This window comes from Cynocephalus volans, chromosome 4 (assembly GCF_027409185.1).
Source record: "Cynocephalus volans isolate mCynVol1 chromosome 4, mCynVol1.pri, whole genome shotgun sequence".
Lineage (NCBI taxonomy): Eukaryota > Metazoa > Chordata > Mammalia > Dermoptera > Cynocephalidae > Cynocephalus > Cynocephalus volans.
The window spans coordinates 47,888,920-47,915,576 of NC_084463.1; the positions used below are offsets into that span (position 1 = coordinate 47,888,920).

General features: G+C 44.6%; 1 protein-coding gene and 1 pseudogene across 1 annotated transcript; both read right to left on the bottom strand.

The window, feature by feature from the left end:
• Positions 1 to 2,059: 2,059 nt before the first annotated feature.
• LOC134376103 (protein FRG2-like) lies at positions 2,060 to 3,662 on the bottom strand. Its single transcript, XM_063094774.1, has 4 exons — positions 3,485 to 3,662; positions 3,111 to 3,188; positions 2,802 to 2,879; positions 2,060 to 2,517 (listed from the first exon to the last, which is right to left on the bottom strand). The coding sequence occupies exons 1-4, from the start codon at positions 3,660 to 3,662 to the stop codon at positions 2,060 to 2,062; spliced, it is 792 nt and encodes a 263-aa protein (XP_062950844.1).
• Positions 3,663 to 8,842: 5,180 nt separating this feature from the next.
• Positions 8,843 to 16,099, bottom strand: LOC134376104 (pre-mRNA-splicing factor RBM22-like; annotated as a pseudogene).
• Positions 16,100 to 26,657: the final 10,558 nt, after the last annotated feature.

Genomic DNA, 26,657 nt, shown 5'->3' on the forward strand with positions numbered 1-26,657 from the left:
CAGAGCACCACCGACAAAATAATTATTTGAGGATCATGTGTAGCTAAGCCTTAGTAATTTTTAATTTCTCAAAGAAAGAAACATAGAAAATATTTTATCCACTTTAAAATTGAGTAACGGGGAGCAACACCAACTCTTGAGGGTTGTCTCTCCATCCCCATAAATTTCAAAAAACCCAGTATATCCTGTTAGAATTAATCTTATCAAAACTTGCATATTTAGTATTTCCTTCTTAGCCATGCAAATTTATCTTTGATTGCACCTTCGTCATCCTATAGGTTGTAAAGAATAGATCAATTTTTCTACATTTCTGATAGGAACATCAAATTCCCAACACCAGGTGCTAATGATGCCATCCCCACTGTAGCTTTTATTGTTTATATAAAATTTCCACACACTTGGGTCTATTTCTGAATTTTTAGCTCCAATGATTCACCAGTCAATACAGCTCATAAGGCAAACCACCTTTACTTTTTTCTTTTTCAGAATTTCTTTGGCTATTTTTATTTGTTTTAATCTTTAAGATTTTTACAGTAACACACCTAGTTTCAATACTTAACTGATGACAGCTCTATTGAGATCAAATTAAATTCATAAAGTAGCTTAATGAAAAGTGATGTGTTTATAATATTGAGTTTTTCTACCCAAGAACATAATATGATCTTTTGTTTATGTCTACTTTCATACTGTCAGGAGTTTTCTATGATTTTTCTCAAACATACTTCACAGTTTTGTTACATTTATTCCTAGGTACTTTTTTATTTTATTTATATTATTTATTTTGTATTTTTGTAATTATATCCCACACACAACTGTAACTTGTGAAATATTATTTTGTACATATGTACGTGTATGTTGTGTATAATTTGAAGCTATGTGTTGAATTCAAATTGATTTGTAATACTTTATTATTGAGTTGACCCATGTACTGCAATGACAGACTGCTGTCCCCCAACTACAGCAACAGCTGTTGGGTCTAGAGTAATCAGGGTGACTATAACTCAGAAGTAAATAGAAAATGGTGCTCTAACCCGCACAGTCAGTAACAACAACCTCCACATGAATGAACTAGGTAACTATCTAAAATATTAAATACTCAAAAAACATTGATATTTTTCTCATCTCTATGTTAAATGGAAATCATAAGGCAAACGATAAAACAATACTCAACTGATTTTATTTTTCTGTTAAAAATGTATATACGTTTATGATGAAAGGGTGCATAAACTCAGTGTAAAATGTAAATAGAACAATATATAAAATAAAATATAACAATATGTGTATGTAAGTCAAATGACCATATCTATATTAGATTTCATATTCTACAGTAAAATATGCCAAACTGAAACCTATAAAATGGGGTAATGTTTAAAGTTAGTCATATAATATAAGCCAGCTGAATAATACACAATACATCAATTAGCATTTACCTACTTTAGCTTAGATGGGACATAAAGGAAACAGAAAGTAAACGATCATGGTGTGGTGACTGCACCACGAGTTCCTCACACTGAGAACTGTGCACAGCACACTGGAGGACGCTGTCAGTGGTGGGGACGTCAATCCGTCGCGGACTGAGGCGGGACAGTGAAGAGCTACAGCCTTTTCTCAATTCACAGAGGATATAAATATATACTCATTTTGCTACACTTTAAAATATTCAAACACACGAATTATTATGCTAATATTTGTTCTGATTATTAAAAAATGATGATTGTTATAAGATATTTTAAAGATGTCAATGTTTAACATAAAATTTGACATTCGTCTGTAATCTTTGTCCTCGATGAAACCCTGAGTGCAGCATTCTGAGTGTATTGTGCAACTTCCTTTCCTACGACCGCCCAGGTTCTGTCAATTATTAACACACTGTGTCTAACATCTTCACTGCTCATCACCTGGAGGAAGCCGACGAGGTCTTCATTAGCAGGTCTTTGTTCTCACTCCCAGAGCTGAGTCCTCTGCTGATCAGGGTCAGGGTGCTCAGCTCAAGCCTAATCGGATAAACTGACAGACTCCACTATCTCCTGTGCAGAGAAGGGGTGGGATCTTCTCCTTCCTAGGAGAAACTCTGAGCTTTTCCATCCGGGGATGGATCTCCAGGACCATGCTCTGGGGCTGGGATGAGCCAGCCCTCAGCAGGAAAGACATAGGCCGCCTGGGTGGCCATGGCATATAAGGTCTGCACTGCAGTGCACAGAGACCCCCGGAGCTGGGCAAGATCAGAGAACTGCTCCCTGGTCAACGGAGAATGGATTTGCTGGGCCTGTACCTGAGCTATGTCTTGATAAGTGACCTCACACGTAGCACGCAGGAAGGTCACCAGGCTTTTCCGAAGTGGTGGTGGGTGGTGTCTTAGGGACCCAAATCTTGGCTTCTTGCTGTGCCCAGTGTGGGCCCCCTGCAATTCCCAACCGTGGACGTCATAGGTCTCCTCAATTTTCCTGAAGTTCACAGGGTCAGAGGCCTTTGGTTTCTTTTCTGAAGTCAAGCTGTGCTCATCTCCTAGACAGTTCCCTGGGGAGGAAGCAAGGGAGTGAGAGACTTGCCAGAAAAGTCTCCACAGACCTCTTTCCCGGGATCTCACCGTGCACCTTCAGGTGAACTCCACTTGTCTCTCCTCCTCCTTCCTGACCTTCTGAGTCTCCATAATGAAATGAGGCTGAGCTCCTCATAGGTACCAAAACACCCTCTGAGTCCCAGGATCTCTACGACCCTCTCAGACGCTGAGAAACATCCTTTCTGCCCAAGCCCTGTATAAGTTTCCTGCTGGTCTGCTCTCAGGACAAAAAAGGACCTACCTGTTCCATCTTGGCCACTGTCCTTGGAACTGATTTTCCTCTTCCTGGACTTCCTCCCGCCTGAGCTGGACTCGGATTCTGTGGATAATTGAGAGTTTGAGGGAGTGCCTACAGCTGAACACCTTAGCAACCCTGGTCCATCCTGGACACACAAGCAGCTGAGGCTGCACCCAAAACTCAGTGCTCTTTCATTCTCGAGTCCAGGATCTGTAAGGCCCGGCCTGCCCAGAGCTCCCAATTCCATGCCCAGGGGAAACTGTGTTAACCCATCCCCTGTCCCTTTCCCTCCCTGAGAGAATCAAATCTTACCTGATCTGTCAATGCTGTTTCCAGCGTTAAGCTCAGTTTCCTTGGAATTCTCCTTCTCGTTCAGATTAAGTTCTGGTCCTAGAGGAAAAGGGAGCTTAGGTGACTGGCCTCCTCTTAGGTCCTCAGAGCCCCCTAGTCTGTTCCCAATCTGTATTTGTGGGTCATTCTCTCAACCAAGGCTGCTCAGTCAGTGTCAAGTGTAAATGGGAAGAATACGCTTCCAAGGGATAATTGCCACATTTCTCAAGGCCCCTGGAGAGTGATGACTCCTTTCCCAAGCCCAGTCTCAAAGTTAAACTCTACCAAAGAAACATCCTCACTGTCCCTGAGTCTACCTTCCTTCCAGCCTCCACATGGACAGCTCGAGTCCGTACCTCGCCTCTGAGTGCAGTTCTCACTGGAATGTAAAGACAGAGTCTTGTGTTTCTCTTCAGATGGTTTCTCCTCCTCCTCTGAGCCACTTTCTTTAAAGGAGAGTTGTTGGAGAGAAGGCTGGTCAGTGCAGTGCTGGAGGGAGCAGTGAGGTTCTGCTTCTTCCGTTCCCGACTCCATGCTGAAGTTCAAGTGCAAGGTCCTCTCTCCTGCACGTACAGATGCGCAGTGGGGGTCGGCCTCCTGGGCCTGCCTTTGATAAGCCCCTCAGCTGGGCGTGGCTCACTCCTCCTGGCTGAAGACACTCCTTCCTCCTGCCACGCATCGGCACCTCAATAAGGAATGCTGGGGATTGTGATCGTACTGGGGACCTAGACATGGGTAAAAGGACACTTTTGAAGGGTTCTGTCATAGAGTCCAAAAGCAGGATAAGTAGCCAGGGGACACAGATACAGGAAGTCAGGAGACAATTTCCATCTGATTTCTGACTCGATTCTCACCCAGAAGTATTTAAGACCCTGCACAGATTTCAACATGCAGAGTGACACAAACAGTATATCGACATGTATATATATCAATAGAACAATATATAAAATAAAATATAACAATATGTGTATGTAAGTCTAATGACCATATCTATATTAGATTTCATATTCTACAGTAAAATATGACAAACCGAAACCTATAAAATGGGGTAATGTTTAAAATTAGTCATATAATATACGCCAGCTGAACAATACATATAGCATATATATATATGAGGGGTCTTCAAAAAGTTCATTGATAGAGGTTGTAAAACCAAGGTGAAGTGTTCGGATCCCCACACCATCCAACTGCCAAAACCAAACCAAAACAACACAAAACAAAATGAAACAAAACAAAAACTTGTGGAAAGATTCGTATTATCTTTTATTTCTATTTTTTCATAAATTTTTTGAAGTACACTTGCATATTTTCCACATAAAGAAAATAATGTACAGTTTTAAAATTGTATACATGTTCTATTTTCTCTAATGTTTGGAAATGAAAAATACCAAATTATATGGTTTTTTTTTATTAGATACACACCTGTGTAATAAAATAAAAATACAGGAAAAAATACATACCAAATAAAATACTCCTTTCTGTCCTAAAAGTGGTGGAGATAATTAGATCAAGTGTGATTTCATTGATGTCACTACGGTAGTACCGATGCTAACCTAATCAACCTCTGATCTCAGAGGCAACAAAAAGCCCAGCTGGAGAGGAAAACTTTCCCTCTGCCACAGCATTCTTTGGTCATGCTGGGAGCGCCGCTGTGTTCTGTTGAATCAGCATTCAAAATCTGAGATAGTAAGACAGGTGGATCATGATTGCCATTCTTGTACCTTTGGTGATTTTCTCTTGTTTTCCTGATTAAAGTTGGTTGTGGATATGACTATTGCATCATCAAATTTCAGACAACTCATGGACCACTTGTCTGTGTCCTGTCCTAAAAAACCAGTAGCTACATACAGAAGACCCTTAACCTTTTCAAGCTGCCTGTGATTGATGCTGACTCACTGACCTCCCTCCTCCTCAACCCAAAGAGAATTTGAAAAACCGTCAGGCCTTAGAACACTTAGCAAGGACCAGTAGGTGCCCGTGAACTGCTGGGGTGGGGCCCTTCTCCACAACCCTTGGGCTCTAATAAAGAGAAGAGAAACCTGAAACCAAGGAAGCTTCAGCAACTCTAGACCTCAGGGTTTTTAACAAGATTAACAGAAGTGAAGCTCACAGACCTTCAGTGCTTCCTTCATTCCAAAACACAAGCAAAGACTGTGTCCTTGCTTCCCATGACCCAGGTGGGGACAAGAGGTGAGACACATTTAGACACATAACATGGTTGGTTCTGCAGGAAAGAATCACCGCAGAGGAAGATTCCACTGTAGAAGTTTCCCAGGGAACTTCAGCTAAAGCATCAGCAAAACCGAGGGGTAATGAGGGAATCTTACGACTCTCTGATGGTGTTTCCTCCCTGGTTTTCTGCTAATTGCTCTTTACAAGTCTCCTGATTTGCTTCATGTCTATGCCTGTTTTAGTCTGTTCTCTGTTTCCTATAAGAGAACACCTGGAACTAGATAATTTATAAAGAAATGAAATGTATTTCTTACAGTTTTGGAAGCCAGGAAGTCCATTGTCCAGGAGGTGCATCTGGCCGGACCTTCTTCTCAGCGGGAACTCTCTACAGTTCCTGTGGTGATACAGGGGAGCACATGAAAATGAAGATGAACATGGCATGAGCAAGAAAGCTAACCTACCCTCTCGCTCTCCTTATAAAGCTATGAGAGCCACGCCCATGATAACTCGTTACTTCATGAGTCGATCAACCCACTAGTGTGGGCACAGTCCTCATGATCCAATCACTGCACAAAGGCCCCACCTTCAAATACTATGATTGGATTTCTCACTCTTTTAACACTGTTACAATGGAGATGAAGTTTCCAATATACAAACTTTTGGGGCACACGTTTGCCCTATAGCAATGCCCTTCATATGTAGGTATTAAAAGTCTGGATGACCACAAAGATTTTTCTCATATGTGTACTTTTCTTTGTTTGTTTGTTTGCTATTATTTACATGTGTACCAACACCACGGTGCATGTGCTCAGGTGTTATTATCAGATGCCTTCCAGTGTGACAGGGCACAGTCCAGCTGCCTGGCCCCTTTCAACAGCAAATCACTCAAAAGTCAACTGTTGTTGGAGTTGGAAGTCAGGTGTTGTCCAGGAATCCCAGTGATCTGAGGAGAGATGTTGGGCTAAACTATCTCTCCAGCAACCTGAAGGAGAATGACCAGACTGAAGCCATCTCCCTGGTAAACCTGAAGAACAGCCGGACCAACACCATCTGAAAGACTCTCCTTTACTGAGTTTTTTATGAGGGGTTTGAGGGAATAGAATTTGAAAAATGAAAAGCAGGAGGGAGGGGAATGTGCAAGGGGCGAAGTGCAAAGTCTCTCCAAGACTCCATCTGGCTTCTGCTCCCATCTTTGCTGTTATTTCAGGGTCTGGATAGTTTGTTCCTTCTGGCAAGTCTGCAGCTTCAGGCTGGCTGGAAAACAAACTTTACATTAATGTGAATAATATCATCTTGTCCCATAACCAAGTTTCAAAATGTTAAATAACCACAGGATAAGAGGGAACTCAGAGAAATGCATTCTAAGAAAAACACTGTGTCCTTTTAAAATCTTTTAAAGCCCATGATGTTTTAGGTCCCAACATGACTTCAGTCCTGCTCACACCAACACCAGAAAGTAGAATCCTATTTGCAAGAGCTTTCCTTTTTCAACTCTCGATGTCTTTTTTAGTTGTCGTTCCATAGATCACTGGCTGTTTATACTCCCTACAAGCATGTACAAGATGGTGTGTTTTTACTGATTGTAACAAACAAACAAACAAAAACAGCATTAGGAAATGTTTTCTTTTTCAAACTGATGTTCACACAAAACACATATATTTTGTAATTTACTTTTTTCAATCATAAAGTTGAATTGCTTCTTTAAGTAAAAAATGATCATTTGTTTCTATACTGAGTTTGTTTTTATTCTTCTTTGAGAGGAGTTTCCAACATGTTTTATTTTATATCATCTCTCCCACATCACCTTAGCAGGCTGATGCCAGTTTATACATCCAAGAATACACCTGTTTTGGATCTGATCTCACAGGCCAGCCACCTGTCAAGAAACCTGAGATGAGATCCGTTTACCTGGCAAAGCCTCAACCATGTCATGTACTGGGTTCTCAGCTCAGGGAGAGCTGAAGGATGGGGGGTGGATTTGTTGATTGGCCCCATGCTGTACCCAAGCACTTTAATCAGAACCCAACCCTCATTGCCAGGCTGACAGCCAACAAAACTCACGTTTATTCTCATGATGTTCACCAGCCTGCCACCGAGACACCTGTCCGGAGCCACCTGTTCTTTAGTCTCTGGCACAAGGCTATGCTGATGTGGATGCAAACCCAGCTCTCTGCCTGCCAAGCATAAATGTGGCCGACTCCACACTGAGCATTCAGGTACCAAGCAACAGGTCTTCCCAGGTTCCCAATCAGACTTTCTAGAATTTCCCAAAGATACTAAGGCTCAGCCCTTTCAAGATCCCCCCACCCCCCACCCCAAATTAGAAACAGGACCTGGGAGCCATCCAGACTTTCCTGTCTCCTCCCTAGCAAAAACAGACTTCGACCCAACCAGACACCCTAATTGGTCACAGAACACCAGCCCAGATGCTGAGCATTAACCTCCTGTCTCCCCACAGAAGACCTCAACTGAGTCTCATCAAAGCCTACACTGTTCCCCAAACTTCACTGTCCAGACATGTTCCAGAACAGTCCCTCAGAACTGTCTTTATGAAATGGGACAAGGCATGGTGGGGCTCCAGGATCAGAACAGCTGCCTCATCCTCCCTCCTTAGAAGTCTCTACCTACTGGTCAGAATCCTCACATCTTACAGGGCTAAGCCCATGTCCCAGTAAGTATCCCCTAAAAGAGCCTTCTGGTGTCCTCCTACTCTGAGGAGAGTGCCCAGGAATAAGAGCCTCTACTGTAGGGAACACTCGGCTTTCCCTCTCTCATGACTTGGCTGCTGCCTGAGGAGGGAAAAGCTATGCAGGGAACAGCCTGTGTCTGACACATCAGAGTTTCCCCAGATGTGGTGACTGTGCAGACTGTGAAACCCCACATAATGCCTGCGAGGGGTAGACACGCAGACATTTCCTAACTAAAGTACATAAATTTAAGTTGAATTTAAATAAAACATTATAATGCCATATAAAATTATTTTTATATTAGTTGATTTTATAAGACAACTGAGTTAAAATTTGCAACAGCATTAAAATATAATGTTTCTAAGAAGCTATGAAAATCATCTACACTTAGTGTGTAAATGACTAAATTTGGGGTAACTCTGTAAAATTCACCCATGGGTGTAAAAGACATCTGTTACTTACTTTACAAGACATCTACAATTGGTCGTCCACATCACTGGGCACCAGATTTGAGGATTCAACCAACTGCAGATCAAAAATACCCCCAAATCAGTAAAAGTTATAATCCACCAATAAAAGTGGTAGAAATTTTTTAAAAATACATCTGGCAACTATTTTCATAGAATTTACATTCTACTTGGTATTATATGTAACATAGAGATGATTTAAAGTATAAGGGAGGATGTGTTTAGGTTATATGCAACACTACCCATTTAATGTACGGTACTTGAGTATCCCTGGATTTTAGTCGCTACAAGGGTCCTGAAACCACTTTCCTGCAGATGCCAAGGAATGACTGTACTGGATATTGTAAGTGCCTTTTCTTCCATGGAGTGCCAGAGTGGTGATAACGTGTTAGAAACTCCTGTGTCTTCCAGCATAAGTCCCCATCCTCTGAGAGTCCTGAGAAAGACAGCAGATTGGTCCTGGAGTCCTCATGAAAGGAGGGGGTGGTTTCATTGGGTGTAGTATGTGCGACTCAAAACCTGGGTGTGGAGGCAGAGCAATACCAGGCGGGGTGTGGGGGGTGTGGGCAATGTCCACCAGAGCTGGAGGATCATGTGGGGGTATGTTGGAGTTGGAAGAGACTTCTGCTGCTGCAGGTGGAAAAAAAGGCTCCTGGCAGTCATAGAACAGGTTCTAGCTTCATCCAAGAGGCTACAGTTTCATTCTTTCCTTTTTCTTTTCCTCTGGCTGCTTGAAATATTTCTCATTTCACATTGAGTCTGTGGTCATTAATAATCAACTCATTAATTAATCAGCAGCCACTTCTGCAGCCTGCCTTGTTGCAAACTGGGTGAGAACACACTGCTGTCTCTGTACAACAGTGATGATCGAATTCTCTCTGAACTCAGTAATTGTAATGCCCGGATTACCAACATCTACTGTGGTGATAATCTTGACCTCTCGTGGGTCCAGACCAGGCACGGTCAAAGCTCACTTTAAAAGATTATCTGCAAAATGGTCATCGATTCCAAAATATTGGCCTTTAGTATTCTGATCACCAAGGGTATCACCTGCATCTGTAGGCTTCTCATGTCTGCAAGGACACTTCTCTTCTCTCTTGCACTTTCCTCTCACCCAGAGGGAGCAAATGTGGGGCCAATTCTTTTTTACTGTAGAATGCGGTCCGGGACAGCCTGAGCAGCCTGTTACAGGTGGATGTGGCTTTCCCCAGCACATCACTTGGCTGTGTTCCATCAATAAGAAATCTCTTCCTTCATATTCTGTGTGTGGTTCTTTTTTATTAATTAATTAATTTATTTATTTATTTATTTATTTACTTACTTACTTACTTAGAGTAGTCAAGAGATACAAACCTAATTGTCACCCCTCCTGCTCATGATGTGAGGGCCAGATTCATACCCGTTATGTGCGTGGTTCTTTTTGTTGACATCTGACTGTGGTATGTCATCTTAAGAGAGTTATATCATGAACCTGAATGAGCAGACCATACTCTAGGCCTAAGAGGCAGAAAGGACAGACATTCTTTAATTTACTGCAGGTTTGACACACTTCAGTCTTCTAGAAATGCTTGTTGACCCCAGGGCACCAGTGAGACACTGTAAATAGCCTGGGGCTGGCTGTGCTTTCTTTTTTGTCCTTTTATTTGACTACTAAGATATATGGGTTTTTTTCCAAGGCATATCTGTCACAGAATGAGGAAGTTCACATCCTATGAGTTCTGTCTGTTGTGGGTGTTGGATCCCAGAGATGTCACCACCTTGAGAGTGTCCAGAGGCAGTGATAGCTTCTGAGGTGGGAGGTAGGACCACCACAGTCTCGTCAGGCCCAGCCTTTTCAAAGGAGAAAAATTTATAGTTTACTCTCTTATGGAATCAGGCCCACCCAGAAAGCCCCTGCTTTGACTAATTTAAAATTTTATCTTTGATTACTTCAGCCAAATCCCTTCGAGGCTACACTTAAACTAGCCTTTGGGTGACTGGAACAGGGTGTGCCTGACTTCCACTAGGGTAGAGATTCTAAAGAATCTGAACCCCACATCCCCAACTGTAAAGTAAGCCTGTCAAGTCTACAAATGCACACCCACGATTCCTGAATGTATTTTCTACTTCACTGACAGTTTCTAATCAAACAGGAAGCATCAAAACCCCAGCCTCTAGCAGATTTTTTAAATTCTGAAATTAAAATAGTTCAGGCATTAAAAGTGTTCCCCATGGACATAGCAATAGTGTTCTCACAGGCCACCCAGCTTTACTATCCTTGGACCCAGACCAAGTGTCCTTACAGAAGTTCACTGGTTGGAGGGGATTGTCTGGGCTGTCCAGGCTTCTGGGCCTGTGGTCGTGGTGCGAACCTGCCAGCCACATGTGCCTGAACCCACTCCTGCAGGTGACTGACTTGTCAGTGGACTTCCCATGCCAGTGGGTCCTAGCTGTGTCCCTCTGCCTGTGATTCAACACACAAGTCAGAGATTCTGAGTTGACCCCCCTCCCAGGTGAGAAGGTTCACTTCTGTCCCAGAGGTGAGATAATGGGGACTCTCCAGTGACCAGCAACTGGTTCTCACAGTGTTCGTATTCTTTGTGAGAAAGCAATATGGTACAATAGGCTAAAGTTCTAGTTATTTTTCCTCTTTTTAGTCATTGTAAAATACATATATTTGTTCTTCCCTGTTTCCTGGCACACAGCTCCTAAAATCCTAGAAATTGTGGGATCTATAAGGTGTCATTTGTATGCTAATGAGATGATCTGTGGTTGGGGAACCCTAGATTGCTTCAGAATGGGGACCAGAAAGACCAAGGCATGACTAAAGGGTTGGAATGTTCATCCCAACCTCCTGGAAGGGGAGAGGCTGAAGGTTAAGTTGATCACCAATGGCCAACGATTTAATCAATGATGAATATACAATGAAGCTCCCATATTAAAAAAACAAAATGAAACTGGGCTTTGCTAGCTTAGGCATGGCTGGATATGTGGATATTCCTGGAGGGGGTGCACCCACACCTGCAGAGGGCGTGGAAGTGCTAAGCTCCTTCCCTTATCCCTCGCTCAATTCATGTTTTTCATCTGGCTCTTTATCTTTAACTTTGTAATATTCTTTGTAGTAAAAGACTCAACATATTAAAGTGTATCCCTGAGTCCCCTGAGCAGCTCTGGCCAATTATTCAATCCTGAGGAGGGGTTGGTTGGACCCCAGGTTTGTATCCAGTCCAGTTGGAAAAACACATGACAACTTACTACTTGAAACTGGTGTCTGAAGTGGGGGCAGTCTTGTGAGACTGAGCCTTCAATCTGTGGGTCTGAGGCTCTGCCCAGGTGGACAGTATCAGAATTAAATTCTGAAATTCAATTACAGGTTGCCCAGCAGGTGTCCATCACAGAACTGGTTGTTGGTGGGTAGAAGTTCCCACACATATATGAATGTGTGTGCCCTCCCCTTTGTGTTAGAAATGAGAGAACTGTTTGTGATGGAGAGGTTCAGGGGAAGAGACCTGCCCCACCACAGGGTGACAACACTTGGGCAGGGGCTGAAAAAGAGGGGATGCCCTGAGGATGGACCTCAGCCTAGGATCTCCTGGAAGTGGTACACACATATACACCCGCACACTCAGGGATTTTCATAACTGTATCAAGTGGGCACATGCAGATTTCACACTACAGTCTAGGTGTAAAGTCCACTTGTTCCCTTGGTCAGCTCCTGCTTGTGTGCCTGGAGACAGGAGGTCTACACTGCTATAGGGGGAGTGGCCACATGTGGCTTGGATTATTGGGTCGCCCTTGTGCCTGTTGGGTCCCTGCAGTGGATGCTGTAGCCTGAGTGCATAGGGAGCCTGTTCCTTCAGGTTAGAGGAGTTAGTGGTTGAGGTTTCTGCCACCATGGTCATTCCAGGGTACGTTCATGGGCCGCCAATGCTGTGTTGGGGAGCCAGAGGGGTAGGAGGTGTTTAACAGGAGCTCTGCTTTTGTTCTTGGCCTCAGGACAGAAGTGGCTGGCTGGTTCTGGGTGGTGGGGGCTGCAAAGCCCCTCAGGACCCTCTATTTTCAGGGGGTCTTTTCCTTGAGTCCTATCCAGTCTTGACCCACCTGAGCTTATGAGAACAGAGGAGATGGGGCTCCTTCAGATTGTCCTGGCCATAGAGGTTGGGATGCTGTCATCAAAAGCCACCGAGCCTGCTCACTCAGGTGTGTGCAGTAGCTGTCCCTCTGCTGGGACTCTGCCGGCCCCACCCCCAGTGTCTGCAATTCAGGGCACCTTGAGCTCACTCCCCATGCCCGAGATGGGATGCTGAGATCCAGAGAGATCTGTCCAGATCCGTCTTGCACAGGAGTTTTTAGCCTTCAGCATCCTGGGCCCTCAGAAGACCCCTGTGATTCTCAGATTTGCCCGGCCTGGGCTCTGGCTGCTTCTCCATTCTGGGCCCATCTTGACCACATTCCTACCACCACCATTGCATCCCAGAGTGCCCACATGGTCCTTCTTCCTTCTGCAGAAAGTTCTCCTCCACCCACCCAGGATGGAACCAGACCGTGTGTGCCCCCTTAGGTGCTAGAAAGAAAAGAACTCTGTCTGAGGAGGAGGCTTGGTTGAAGAGGGCAGTGTTCCTGCCACCCAGTGATGATACTTAAGCTGGTCCTGCACAGGAGGGCACTGCCTTCATCTGGAATTTGACCCAGAGGCTCCTGAAATGCCAATGAATGTCTCCATGTGGCATTTCCTTGCCTTCTTGGCAGCCAGCTGTGGGGTACAGCTCCACAGATTTCACAGTGTAGTCTGGGTGTAAGGGCTGTTTGTTCCTTGGTCAGTCCCTCTCATGTAAATCTGGGGAAAAGGAGGTCTACACTGCCACGAGTGAGGTGGCAGCCAGTGGTACGGAGCTTTGGGGTGCACTTGTGAATATTGGGGCCACAGAGTGGCTGGTAGAGGCCAAGGATATAGGGAGACTTTTCTTCATGGTGCCAGGTGTCCTGGCATTCTGGTCATTCCAGGGTGTGCGGACCTCTAGTGCTCAGGGCTGATATATTGCTGCCTACCTGTGAGATACAGGGGGAGCTTTGGGGGAAGAGGAAAGTTTTCCTACCACCCGATGATTACCCTTGGGCCGGGCCTGGACAAAAGCACACAGCCCTGGTCTGACATTCAGCTGAGGGGCTCCTGGACATGGTAGGGATGATCTCCTGACATCCATTCCCTGGTCCATTCCCTGACAGTCACTGGCAGAAGGGCTGGTTGGTTCCTGCAATGGATGTGTGTGTATATGTGTGTGTGGGGGGATATAAATATAAATATATACACACAGAGGACTTTCCCTAAATATATATACATGCATATATTTATAGATAAAGAGAAAGTCATTGCTGCACCTGTCTCTGAGTGAAGTACCCAGGACTGGTCGACAAGACCGTGCTGTGTTTGGAGCAGTGGCGATGAACAGGCACCAAGGCCTGAGACCTTGAGGGGCCTTGGTCTCTGCAGTCTAGTGCACAGTGGACTCCTTTTTTCTCTTGGTCAGTTTCTGTAAAGCAAGTGTAAGGAAAGAAGGTCTACTGTGCCACAGGGGAAGTGACACTCAGTGGTTTGGACTTCTGGGGCACACGTCTACATTTTGGGGACCTGGGGTAGCTGGTAGAGGCCAAGAAAGCAGGGGGACTTTTCCTCCTGGTTCAGGGTGTCAGAGTGTGGGGTCCTGATGCTCTGGTCACTCCAGGGTATGGGGGCCTCCAGTGCTCAGGGTGAGGATTCTGCTGCTGCTGCATGGTACCAGCTGCCAAGCAGGTGCTGGTACACAGGCTGCACTGTGCAGTGGTGGGGAAGCAGAAAGTAGACAGTGCTTGCAAGGAGCCACGCTACTGCTCATGGCAGTAGGAGAGAGAAGGGGCTGGCTGGTTCTGGATGGAGGGGGTGCCCAAAGCCACAAGGACCTGGTATTATCAGATGGTCTACATTCAAGTCTTCACCTATCTTGATCCACCTGAGCTTTAAGGAAGAGAATAAATGGGGCTCTTTTTGGCTGACCAGCCCTAGAGGCCCACAACCTCGCAGGGAAGAACCAAACTGGCCCTGAATCTCTGAGCTGCTGCAGGCTCAGGGCTGGAAACCTGGCCTATGGCCTTGAGCTCTCAGCAGCCTCCTGGCAAACACATGTGCAGTTGGCATCCCCAGCTCCAGACTTTGCAGTCCCAGCCCCACTCCACCTGCTGGTCTCAGGGGCAGTCCTGTTCACAGGGCCATCCAGTTGGGGAAGCCAAACCTCAGGATTCTGCTTCTTGCCTAGTTCCCTTCCTCTGTCAAATCTATCAATGGCCAAATGTGTTTGTCAAGGTTGGCCCCCTTCCGAGGTGCAGCTCAATTCGGAAAAAGAGGCTTCTTTTACCTGGCACCCCAGGTATCTCCAATTCAGTCACTCATCTGACCCTCCCACCAGGGCTTCAGAGATCCACCTAGATCTGGCCAAATCTGCTTGCTCAGGGGTGCGTAGCCATCAGTGTCCTTGGCGTTTCCCCACTACTCCAGAATCCTCAGGCCCTGGCTGCTCCTCTATCTGGATCTCACCTTGTCCCTCCCACACTCCCACTGCCACCAGTGCACCCAGAGGGCTTTGACCTAGCCCTTCCCCCTTTCCTAGGACAGTCCCTGCTCAACTCATCCAGGACCAGGACTTGATCTTGTGGGCCCTTTTCCAGTGCTCAAAGGGACAGAACTATTTCTTTAAAAAAAAAAAAAAAACATGACATATAATTTATTTTTTATAAAATTGGCAGCTTTATGGGTAGATAGGTACGTACATATATGTAAAAATGCTATCATTGTGGGAGGATTAGCTTTCATAGGCTTATGTTCAATGATTTCATCAAGTTGCTATTTTAACTTTTTCAATCTTTTTTCATTACTTATTTACTACACATCCACCTGCCTTCAAATTTGCCAGAAAGGACAGGAGTGTAGACGTGATCCCCTTAGACCTACTCTTGATTCAGTGGGTTCCAGCTTGTGCACTGTCCGGATTGCCCAGGGGGTGATGCGCACAGGGAGGAGGTCATGCTTGTGATGAAAATGCTTTATGTCACCAGAATTCACCAAAGGCATCCACTGCCTGGTGCCCGGTGCCCCCAGAGGCTGTATGGAGCTTGGAAACAATCATTTAAGCCACTAAGTGAGAACAGAAGTTAAGTGCTGCCCACAGGACAGAGAAAAAAGTTCCTTTTTGGTTTCCACATGGTTGGTACTTCCTCTTGTGTTAGTCTGGCTCCCAAACAGGATGTGTTCCTTCTACATTGTCCTCTTTTGCATCACACTGATTCTGCCCCCGTGGGAAGGAGGCCTGGATTGGAGTGGTGAGGAGGACCCCATCCTTTCCTCCAGCTGCTGCCCTGGTGAGCTCTGCAGCGTGTCGAGCAGAGCCCGCAATTCTTCCTCACTGAGAGGTGGATCGGGTGGTAGAGGGGCTTCCTGCTGTGGATCCAGATTCACCACAGGATACTGTGTGGGTGCAAGGGGCCATCTCAAAGCTTGAGGTTTGTGCACGATGCTGGTCTGCCTGCTCACGAGATGAGATGGCTTCTTAGTTGGTACTGGCTGCTGCCACCACACGGGTGACTGGGTGTGTGCGGGCTGCTGAGGTGCCCTTTCTCCAGATTCCTGCTGGACCATCATGTCCTGGGCTCCTCACTGCACCACTGCATGAGGTGGGATGTGCTGAGCCAGGCCCTGTGAGTGTTCCTCAGTGTTATCTGTTTGAGGCTGCCCCTTTATGGGCAGAACTGCCCGGCCAGTGTGCCCATTGTCCTTGTCATCCCGGCACTTTCCTTGGTATGCACACCAGAAAGGAGTCTGAGTATGTGACAGCCCCCTCCTAGAGCTGGTGCCAATGACGTGTGACTCATAAGTGTCAGAACAGGTTGAGAGAGTTCTCCTGGCATAGCCTGGGTGAGCTGGAGCATCATGAGCCTCGGTGCCTGCTCATTCAGCCCCCAGAGGGATCCCAAAGACCAAAGGACATGTGGGGTGGAGGAAGAGCTGGCACAAATGACTTCTTGCTGCTGAAAGAAGTGGAAGGAAGAAGACAATGGTCGCTGCTTGGGGCAGTGCACAAGCCGCTTTGCTGCAGCTGAAAAGTCAGGCGAGGTCTCTGATGTGGACCTTCTGCCAGGGAATTCATGGGTCCACTTCTGCTCTGGCCTGGGTGCCAAACTCCTTTGTCCCGTCCTGCGGGACAGGTAAGAACGTGGGCTCGAGGAGGACTACCTGTAGCTGGTGAAAAGGGGGAGGGACAGGAGACACGCAGAATGGAGGCAAGACAAGATTCTGATCAAGCCTCAAAATTTTATTGTTAGGCGATTGCTTATATACATAGTGAAGAAGGGGCGGGCTGTCACAGAGTGTGGCAGCTTATGATAGGCGGAAAGGCAGGGGGGTGATAGTGGCGTGGTATGAGAAGAGGAGGTGGGAGGGGTGTTGGCTTGGCGAGCGCGGGCTTTTCTGAGGAGGAAGAGAAAGGCTTACATAAAATGACTGTTATTTGTTAAAAATGGCGGCTATTGTTAAATATGGCTCCCGACACTCCTTGGTTCTAAAACTAGATATGAATTCTTGATTCTGGAAAGCCTGTTTCTTTAGCCAGTTCCTCCTTAGTGGCAATTCCAGGGAACCTGGTTTTTTCTCTTTTCAAAAGCTTGAAGCAGGATGCTGTTTTGTGCTCTTGTAATGGATGTCCACTGTCATCTGCCTTCTCTGGGTAAGGTTTCCTGAGTCCGAGGCCGAGGTGGCTCCTGCTGAGGAAGTTGCTCTCCTCTCGAGGAGCCTGCAGACCCCGACTGGCTCTGCCTGAGGCGTCGTCCTCTCTGGTTTTGAAACAAATCTCTTTTCTGACTCAGGAACACCAATTTCTTTGGCCACTTTTTGTCTGGTGGTTATACCAGGGTAGGGGCTCTGTTCAAGCAATGCCTGCAGGGCATCCCTTTGACTTGGGGTCAGAGCCATCGTCTTTCTTTCTTTTTTAAAAAAATTAATTTTTATTGAGTCAAAATTGATTATTCTTTTTTGGGGGTTCAACATTGACATATGTTGATCAAATCAATATTACTAGCATATATATTGTTACAAATCATAATTATTCTTTTTGCCCCTTGTCCAATCTCTCCCCATCCCTCTCTCCTTCCTCCCTCCCCCCTCTAACTACTCTAGATTTCTTCTCTCCTTCTGAAAGAATAATGGTTACTCTGTTGATTTGTTGCCTAGATGATCCGTCCAATGCTGAGAGGTGTGATCAAGTCCCCCAATGTTATCATAGAGCAGATGCTTCTTCTGTCACTTTGAAATGGGCTTTTTGGAGAGAGACATCCTCCTTCTTTCTTCATCTCTGCTGGTGACTCTCCTTGTGTCAATACACTCCAGTGGCTGGTGGACCACCTGCATGGTGGTTGTGGTGTTAGCTGCTTTTGTGGCAGCCATGGTTATTGTGGTGGCTGTGGTAGGCCATCCACATGGAGGTGATGTTTTGGGCATGCTCCTTGGTGCTGGTGCTGTGCCTGGTTGTGGGGAGTGTCTGGTCCCTGGATCCATACCTTGGGTCCCCGGGTGGGCCCCGAGGTGCAGCGTGGTGTGCCTGGTTGTGGGAAAGGGGTCCAGTCCCCTTCTGCATGACTTGGGTCCCCAGGCAGGCCCTGAGGCACTGGCATGGTGTGCCTGGTTGTGGAAGGGAGGGTCCAGTCCCTGGTCCATGCCTCATGTCCCCTGGTAGGTCCCAAGACACTGGTGGTGTGCCTGGGCTGGAACTAATTTTTTGTCTTTTGCTTACTTCTAAAATGGGGGAATTTCCTGTGGGAACCAGTACTTGAGCTCTGTGGTTGAGCTAAATTGCTGCTTTGCAGCTGTTTCCCTAGGAAAGGCTTTTTGTGCAGCTCAGGGTTTAACGGTTGACCTTAAAGGTGCTTCCATCTCTCCAGAGACCCAGTGCACCAGGATTGTATAGAAACTCTGGTCTGGGCCTGAGATTTTCATCAAACTGCACCCCATGCAATTCTATATTCCTGACCAGTCTCCTCTGGCTGGTCCTGTGCTGATTGGGGGGCAGATCGGCTGTCCTTGCTGTGTCCCAGTGTCCTCCTGGTGGGCACATCTCCTCCAACATCCGTGCTGCAAATGCTTCCCATGGGATGGGCCCTGCACTGATCCCTTGTGATGACTCACCAGCCTCTGAGTGGCTTCTTTTTTTCAGCTGTTCTGGCTCCTCACTCCTGCGTGGGTCCATGGGAACCCTATTAGTGTTCTTGCTGTCCTGGGGCCACAAGGCCCTCTTCTCTCCTGCTGCTTCCAAGCATCTCCATCTGAAGGGCACAGCTGCGGCTTCTGCTGGTTCCTGCTCCATGCGCTCAGCAGTTCCAGCCTTAAAGCGGCAGCAGCCCAAACACTCAGAGCTGATTTTTCTTTCTCTCATCGTGGTTTCTCCCACCTTCATGTACTCTGTAGGTCTCTCCTCCTCTTCCCCTGAGCTCGAGCAGCCCCAGCTTGGCTGATGTTACATTTTTATGGTTGTAAATTGGTTGATTTGTGGAAGAGTGACGCTGGGGACCATCTATTCCACCATCTTGACCAGAACTCTCAAAGCCGTCCTCCTCCTCCAGGATTCCCTAGGGAGAGAGCTGCTTGAAGTGCTCACCAAGTCCATAGCAGAATGACTCATATTATCCATTGGTAAATAATGATTACAAGCTCCATTTGTTTGCACCAGACAGACTTATGATCACTTATCACACATTCACCTGTAAGTCATGAGGCACTAGTGACTGCCGCCTGTTCTCATCCAAACACCATGAAGTGTTACAGGAGCCAGAGCCTTAATAATTGCTGGGGGCCTCACATCATAAACACTGCTCTGTCTCAAAAACCCAACTATGAATCAATCCATATCCCAACTATGCTATTATCTCTCAGACTAGACATTACTTCCTCTAATAGTAACATGAGGAACACTGGCTAGCTTAACCAACCTAACTTTACCACCAACTAGTTACCTAATTGGAGAAATATTTGAGGTTCTAGCATTAGTTTTATGATCGAATTTTACAATTACCCTAATAGGACTTAATATAGTAAGAAGAGTTCTGTATTCCTTCTACATATTCTTCACAACACAATGAGGCAACTTACATATCACATTAACAACATTAAACACTCACACACAAAGAAACTCTTATATTTATACATCTTCCACCTCTATGACTCCTCACTTAATCGCAACATTATTGTAAAACCCATACACTGTAAATATAGTTTAAATATTAGTTTGTAAATCTACTAATAGAAGCTTAAAATGTTTTATTTACTGAGAAAATATGCAAGAACTGCTAAATCATGCCTCCATGAATGACAACATGGCTTGTTCAACTTTCAAAGGGTACAAGTAACCCATTGATCTTTGGAGCCAAAAAATTGGAGCAACTCCAAATAAAAGTAATAAATATCTTCTCTTTTTAATTATAATTTTACTCACAATACTAATTTTACTAATTACCATAACCATTACTAACATTTATAAAAATATCTTCTACACTTCTATGTAGAAACATCAATTTCATATGCTTTTATAATCTGCCTAAATTTAACCCTGATATTTATTTATTCATACCAAGAAATAATCACCTCAAACTGATATTGAATGACTATTTAATCCTTAAATCTTACACTTGGCTTCAAGTTAGATTATTCCTCAATAATATTTGTGCTCATAGCACTTTCTTGTCATAATGATTGATCATATAATTTTTAATAAAATATATACATTCAGATCCAAACATCAAACCATCCAAATGAGTTCTTTAAATATTTACTTATGTTTTTCATCCCCATACTAATTTTAGTTACTGCTAACAGCTTCTTCTGACTCTTCATTAGGTGAAAAGTAGTAGAAATTATACTATTTTTACTTATCAAAGAATAATATGGCTAATTAGATACAAATATAACAGCAACTTTATATAATCCTATTGGAGATATTGGACTTGTTCTATCAATGCCATGATTTGTATTACACTCAAACACTTGAGAATTTTAACAGATTTTCGTGCTCAACCCTACCCTGATATTCTCCAATTAATCAGCCTTTTTCTGGCAGCAATGAGTGAATCTACCCAACCTGGCCTTCACCCATGTCTACATTCAACAGAAGGAGGCCCCGCATCAGCCTCAGCCCCACTCCACTACAGCACAGAAGTTGTAGCAGGAATTTTCTTATTCATTTGCTGTTACTCATTAACAGAAACAACAAAACAAACACTAATGGTATGCCTAGCTGCAATTGCCACTTTATTCAAAGAAACCTGTGTCCTAACACAAATGACATCATAAAATTATTGTGCATTTTTTGTCAAGTCAAGCAGGTCTCATGATAATTGCTATCATCATCAATCCACTACATCTAGACACTCCTTACATTGCACATGCATTCTTTCAAGCTCTGCTGCTCATACGCTTTGGATCAATTATTTATAACCTTAATCACAAACAAGCTATTTGAAAAACAGGAGGCCAGTTCAAAGCTGTACCTGTCACCACTTCAGTCAGTGTCTGAAGCCTGGCACTTGCGGCTGTGCCCCTTCTTACACGCTTCTGCTCCAAAGACTCAAATACTGAAACCACAAACATGTCCTATACTAATGCCCAAGTCCTGGTAATCAGACTTAATGCCACCTCCCTAACAACTGTCTGTGGTACTCTAGTTATTTTCTTTGCACTTCTAGAACAACCTCAGTTTTCAACTCTAATTCATGTCAATGAAAACAGCCCCCTTTTAATTAATTCAATTGAGTATCTAATGATTGGTAGTATTTTTGCTAGATTTGCTATCTCTAACAACATTACTCCTATAAATATTTCACAAATGGCTATGCCACCCTACCTAAAGCTCTCAGCTCTTGCCATAAGTATCTTAGGCCTTACTATAGCATTAGAATTTAGCCTAATAACATATTGGATTAGTCCATTTTGTTGCATATAAAAAAATACCTGGAACTGGGTGATTTATAAAGAAAACTGACAGTTATTGTTTACAGTTTCTGAGGCTGGGAAGTCCAAAGTCTGTTGATGATGACACTGACCCAGGGGTCTCACACGGCAAGATGGTGGAAGCAGAGAGAGCAAATGAGAGAGAGACAGATTCTTCTCTTAAAGCCCTCAGAAACACTCCCTTGACCACAATGTTTAATCAATTCACTACTGCATGGCCCTATAATCCAATCACCGCTTCAAGGCTCCACCTTTCAATTACCATAATAGGATTTCCCACCCTCTTAACAGTCACAGTGGGGGCTAAGTTTCTAAAGCATAATGCTTGGGGGAAATAATTCAAGCTTCAATGAATTTTGGGGGGACATAATTCAATCTACTACACACTTAATCTCAGATTTGAATCCTACTCATACAAACATAAATTTTTCAACCTCCTAGTGTTGTGAGGAACCTTCCCACAAGAAGTGCACTTACACGCCACTTGTGCAGAAAAGGGCAGTTTATTCACTCCAGCTGGCCAGTGTCCATCTTCCAAGGAGCAACCAAGGAAGAGCAGCCTTGGGCCTTGGTCTTTGGGATTTTTAAAGGCAAAAACTACATCCTGTTGGCACACGGGTTTGTCCAGGTGCACAAAGCAAGCCAGGGAGCTAGGTCACAGAAGCCAAGAATGAGCCGTTAGAGCAATCAAGCGTACAACTTTTCATTGTGTATGTTCCTATGCAATAGTTCACTGCGTATGGTTCCTGTTACCATGTAATACTTTACTGTGTATGGCTCCTGTTTCTATGCAATGGCTTTTGTTTCTATGAGAATGTCAACAGTATGTCATGCAGAAGCGGGTGGGGGTAGTCTGTAGGTCAGACAGGGGGTAAAATGGAGTTACTTAGGTTAAGCAAGCAACTCTACAGAAGCAGATAGCGTACGTTATGAGGGTGTAGGGAGCTCTATTTCACTAGGTTTCTTCCAACATTTGTCACCATGTATAAACCTATCAAAAAGCCAAAACACAACATAATTTTTATTAGACTTAACCTGACTAGAAAAAGTAACTCCAAAAAATATCTCTCATTTCCAAAAGATAACTTCAACATTCATTTCCAACCAAAAGAGCCTAATTTAATTATATTTTATCTCCTTTCTTTTTTCACTTTTACTAGCCATGCTTCTAACCACCTAACGTTTTTGAGTAATTTCAATAACAATGAAAATACTAACAAAGATTGACCAGCCACAGCTATTAATTGGCTTTCGTAAGAATAGAACATGGTTACATTCATAGAATCTTCACTAAGATGCCCAATCTCTTCATTTTCAGAAATTAACCAGTTCTCTAGGTTTTTAAAATCACTAAAAATCTCCACTCATCATAGCCTATCATTTGTATAATCATAAATAACTCTATTAATAAACCTCGTAGTAAAACTCCCCAGATGACAATACTAAAGCCTCAAGTCTCAGGTTATTCTTAAGTAGCCATTTCTGTAGTACACCCAAACACGACCACCATCTCTCTAAATATGTCAAAAATATTATTAATTCTGAATAGACCCCTTAAATTTATTACAATTTGATAACTAAAACCACCACTGATAATTAATTCTAAACTACTATAATTAGGCAAAGGTTTTAAAGAAAACCCTACAAAACCTACAAAAAAAATAGTACTTATTGAAAATACAAAATACATCATAATTCTCACACAGAATCTAAACACAACTAATGAAATGAGAAATTATCGTATTTCAACTATAAGTACTTAAACGACCAACGTTTGAAAATCTTACGCTGTAATCAAAATTATTAGCGCCAAACCAGCAAAATAATTATACTTATTTTAGACCCAAACATCTGAACACCAAGAAGTATAAAAGATCATTTTTTTTTTTTTTGGCACAATAGAAGAATTACCAGAAGAGAAAGATAAAAGAACAATTTAAAGTACAAGAAAGTAAAGCAAACCTCTTACACCTTTTGCATAATAAGTTAACTTAGAACAATGTCACAAAACGAACTTTAACTAAAAACCCCCAAATCAGATGAGTTACTCACGGACAAATGCAAGAACAGTCTTCTCCGCGAAATAACCGTAACATAGATTAGGGTTGGGGTTAGGGATTAGGGCTGTCTAGACACATCACAACTCACCAGTTCTTACGTTCCTTCTGAGTACGTAGATTAAATACTTAGAACCTCAAAGCAATCAGATGAAGCCAGCAGAAGTCACATTTGACAAGCGAGCCAGAAAAAAAAAAGAAAAGAAAAAAAGAGAGAGAAAGAAAAGAGTGGGGCAGGGCCAGCCCGTGGCTCACTCGGGAGAGTGCGGTGCTGACAACACCAAGGCCCCGGGTTCGGATCCCATATAGGGATGGCCGGTTCGCTCACTGGCTGAGCGTGGTGCTGACAAGACCAAGTCGAGGGTTAAGATCCCCTTAACGGTCATCTTAAAAAAAAAAAAAAAAGAGAGAGAGAGAGAGAAAAGAGTGCCGCACTTGAGGGGGATGCATCAAAGGCCACTAATTAAGATAAATAGAAATAGAAATAATTCCATATTTAAAAAAATCAGAAGCAATTCAAAAAAGTTACAAAGAAAAATGATCAAAACTTCAAATAAAGGTAGGACCTGTAAAAAAAGAAAAGGTGTGTGTGGGAGAGGTGGATACCAGTTTTGTGGGGCTTGAAACATAAAAAAGGGAGGGTGCTTTTTTAACTAAAAAATACAAAATTATAAGTAACTAAATTAGGCGATAAAAGAAATATTTCCTTAGAAAGAGAAAATAAATAATGAGTACACACTTTAACATCTGACATTCACCACAAACATTGCAAAATCCAGAAAACGTATTGTTTTGGTTAAATCCCTGAAATGCTTCTATAATACATTTTTTCCTCACGAATTTATAGAAAAAATTGGGAAACTGAAATCAAGTTTTCTTCAGCTATCAGCTATAAAAGACGTGCGTGCTGCTTGTAGATTTGCATAGGTTTGCAGCAACTGGCAATGTGTTAAAAGTTATTATTAGGGAGGCCGTTAGCCGGAGTCCTTTCGTGCCTGGCTTATTTCATTTAATGTGACATCTGCGAGGTTTACCCTGTTGCAGCAAGTGTCAGAATGTCCCCCTCCCCCCTTTTAAGGCTGATATTTTACCACAATTTTGAATTTAAAATAAAAAGACTTGTGATAGAGTTTGGATGTTTTGTCCTCCCAAAGCTCATGTCAAAATCGATATCAAACTTGGGATCGTTTGGGAGGTGTTTGGGTCATGGGGGCAGATTCCTCATGAATAGATTAATGCCCTCAGTGGGGGCGTGGGGGTAATGAGTTCTCACGCTATTACTTCCCGTGCAAGCTGGTCGTTTAAAGGAGCCTGGACCCTTTACAGAAGCCTGGAACCTCACCACTGGAGCAGTGATAGAGATGTGGCTGACAGAGTACACAGGCCCAGTACTGAAACTGGGCCCCCATAATGCTTCTCTTAAAAGCATTTCTTTTCTTCGTTGTGCTCATTTACACGGCCTCTGTATATTTATGGGCTAAGAATCAAGTTGAGTCTCCTGCTTTTCTAATCAACCTCCATGAATAAAGGCACTCCGAAGAAAAGCCAAGCTGATTATTAACCTATGATTTTGCTTAAAGAAAACCTTGTTGTACACGTACATTAACCAAGGGTCCAAGTCAGTTATTTTAATGTTTCAGTAATGCTTGGCTGTGGTTATTGTCTTTGAGGTTCCCCCCACAACGGAATACATCGAAGGAATACTACCAACCACAGATTCCATGGTGCAGCGACCCTGTCCATCACGCAGTCATTACGGCTGACACAACCCACCTACTAATCCCGTGACAATCCCTGTCACTACCTCATTGCACTCACCTGCATTCCTTCCCTCCCTTTAAAAACTCTAAACTTTAGTAAGTCCAGGAGGTGGGCTGACACTGTTCTCTTGTTTTCTCAGCCGTAATAACATTCTTCTCCCCAACACTACTTTTGTCTCACTTATTGGCTCTCAGTGCGACAAGTAACCGAACTTAATTAGATCTTTACTGCTCAGTTACAGTAACAAAGGTGTATACAGTGACAACAGGAATTCTGGGAGTTGTAGTTTCCTTACTTTGCGCATGCGCACTTCCCATCTAGGTATGGCCCGAGGCGGATCTAGACTCCGAGGAGGATGCCCTAGGGAGGCCTTCACATGATGGACAAGGGAGTGGGAAGGTGGGTTGGCCGGGGTGGGAACCAGACAAAGGACAGAAGCTAGTGGGGGACCGTAACCCACATGAGTTTGGAGCGTGGGGCTGCAGAAGCTGGGGCCTCACAGCTGCTGCTTCTCCCTGCTGAAAGCCTGGCCGAAATATTGGTCAGAGACCTGCACTCACAAAACCAGAGGCCGGGAAGCTTACGAAATCGGAAATTTAAAAATCTCATTATAACGTTTCCACTTTTGAATAACATATATGTAAGTATATATTATTTATAAGTGGATATAACCTTCTATACAAATACAAATATGCCCCCTGGCAGGGTAAGGTCCTAGAGCAGGGAGGAAGCCTTGCCTGAAAAGGGTTGCAGCCAAAAGTCTGTGATTCTGGCCTCATCCAGCAGCGTGTCACACTCCCATCTCCTGTCACTCGGGGCCTGAGGGAGGCGGGGCCTGGAGCTCTGTCCAATCAGGTGCGCAGCCGGGGAGGAGGGGGCGGCCTTCCACAATCTCGCGGGATCTTTGTGTCTGGCGCCCACTGAGTTTAGTCCAGTCCCCACAGCTGTGTCTTCTTCTCTGAGTGGCCCAGGTGGCTCCTTCCTGGTCTCTGTCGCCTGTGACTTGCAGGTCCTGGGAGCTCCTTAGGGAGGACGGGGGACCCGCCGGAAGCCAGGAAATGGTGAGTGTGCGGGGCAAGGCGTCCTGAGATGCGGAGGGGGCGCGGATGGAAACCCCGGGCCGGGCGGGGAGACCCGGGCCTCCCCTCGGTCAGCTCTGGGGTCTGTCTGCGGCCGAGTCTTCCGCTGGCGCCGCTCAGCTCTCGGTCCCCTGAGGCCGTTGGGTGGGCACTGGGCGGCAGCCGAGGCCCCGGGCGTCCTGTCCCGACCCTGAACGGTGACTTCGGCGGCTCGGATCCCGCTCAGGGCAGCTCCGTGCCCGCAGCCCCGCGTCTCCCCAGATCGTGCTGTGACGGCGGGAGGGTCGTCGGGAGAATCCCCACCCGGTG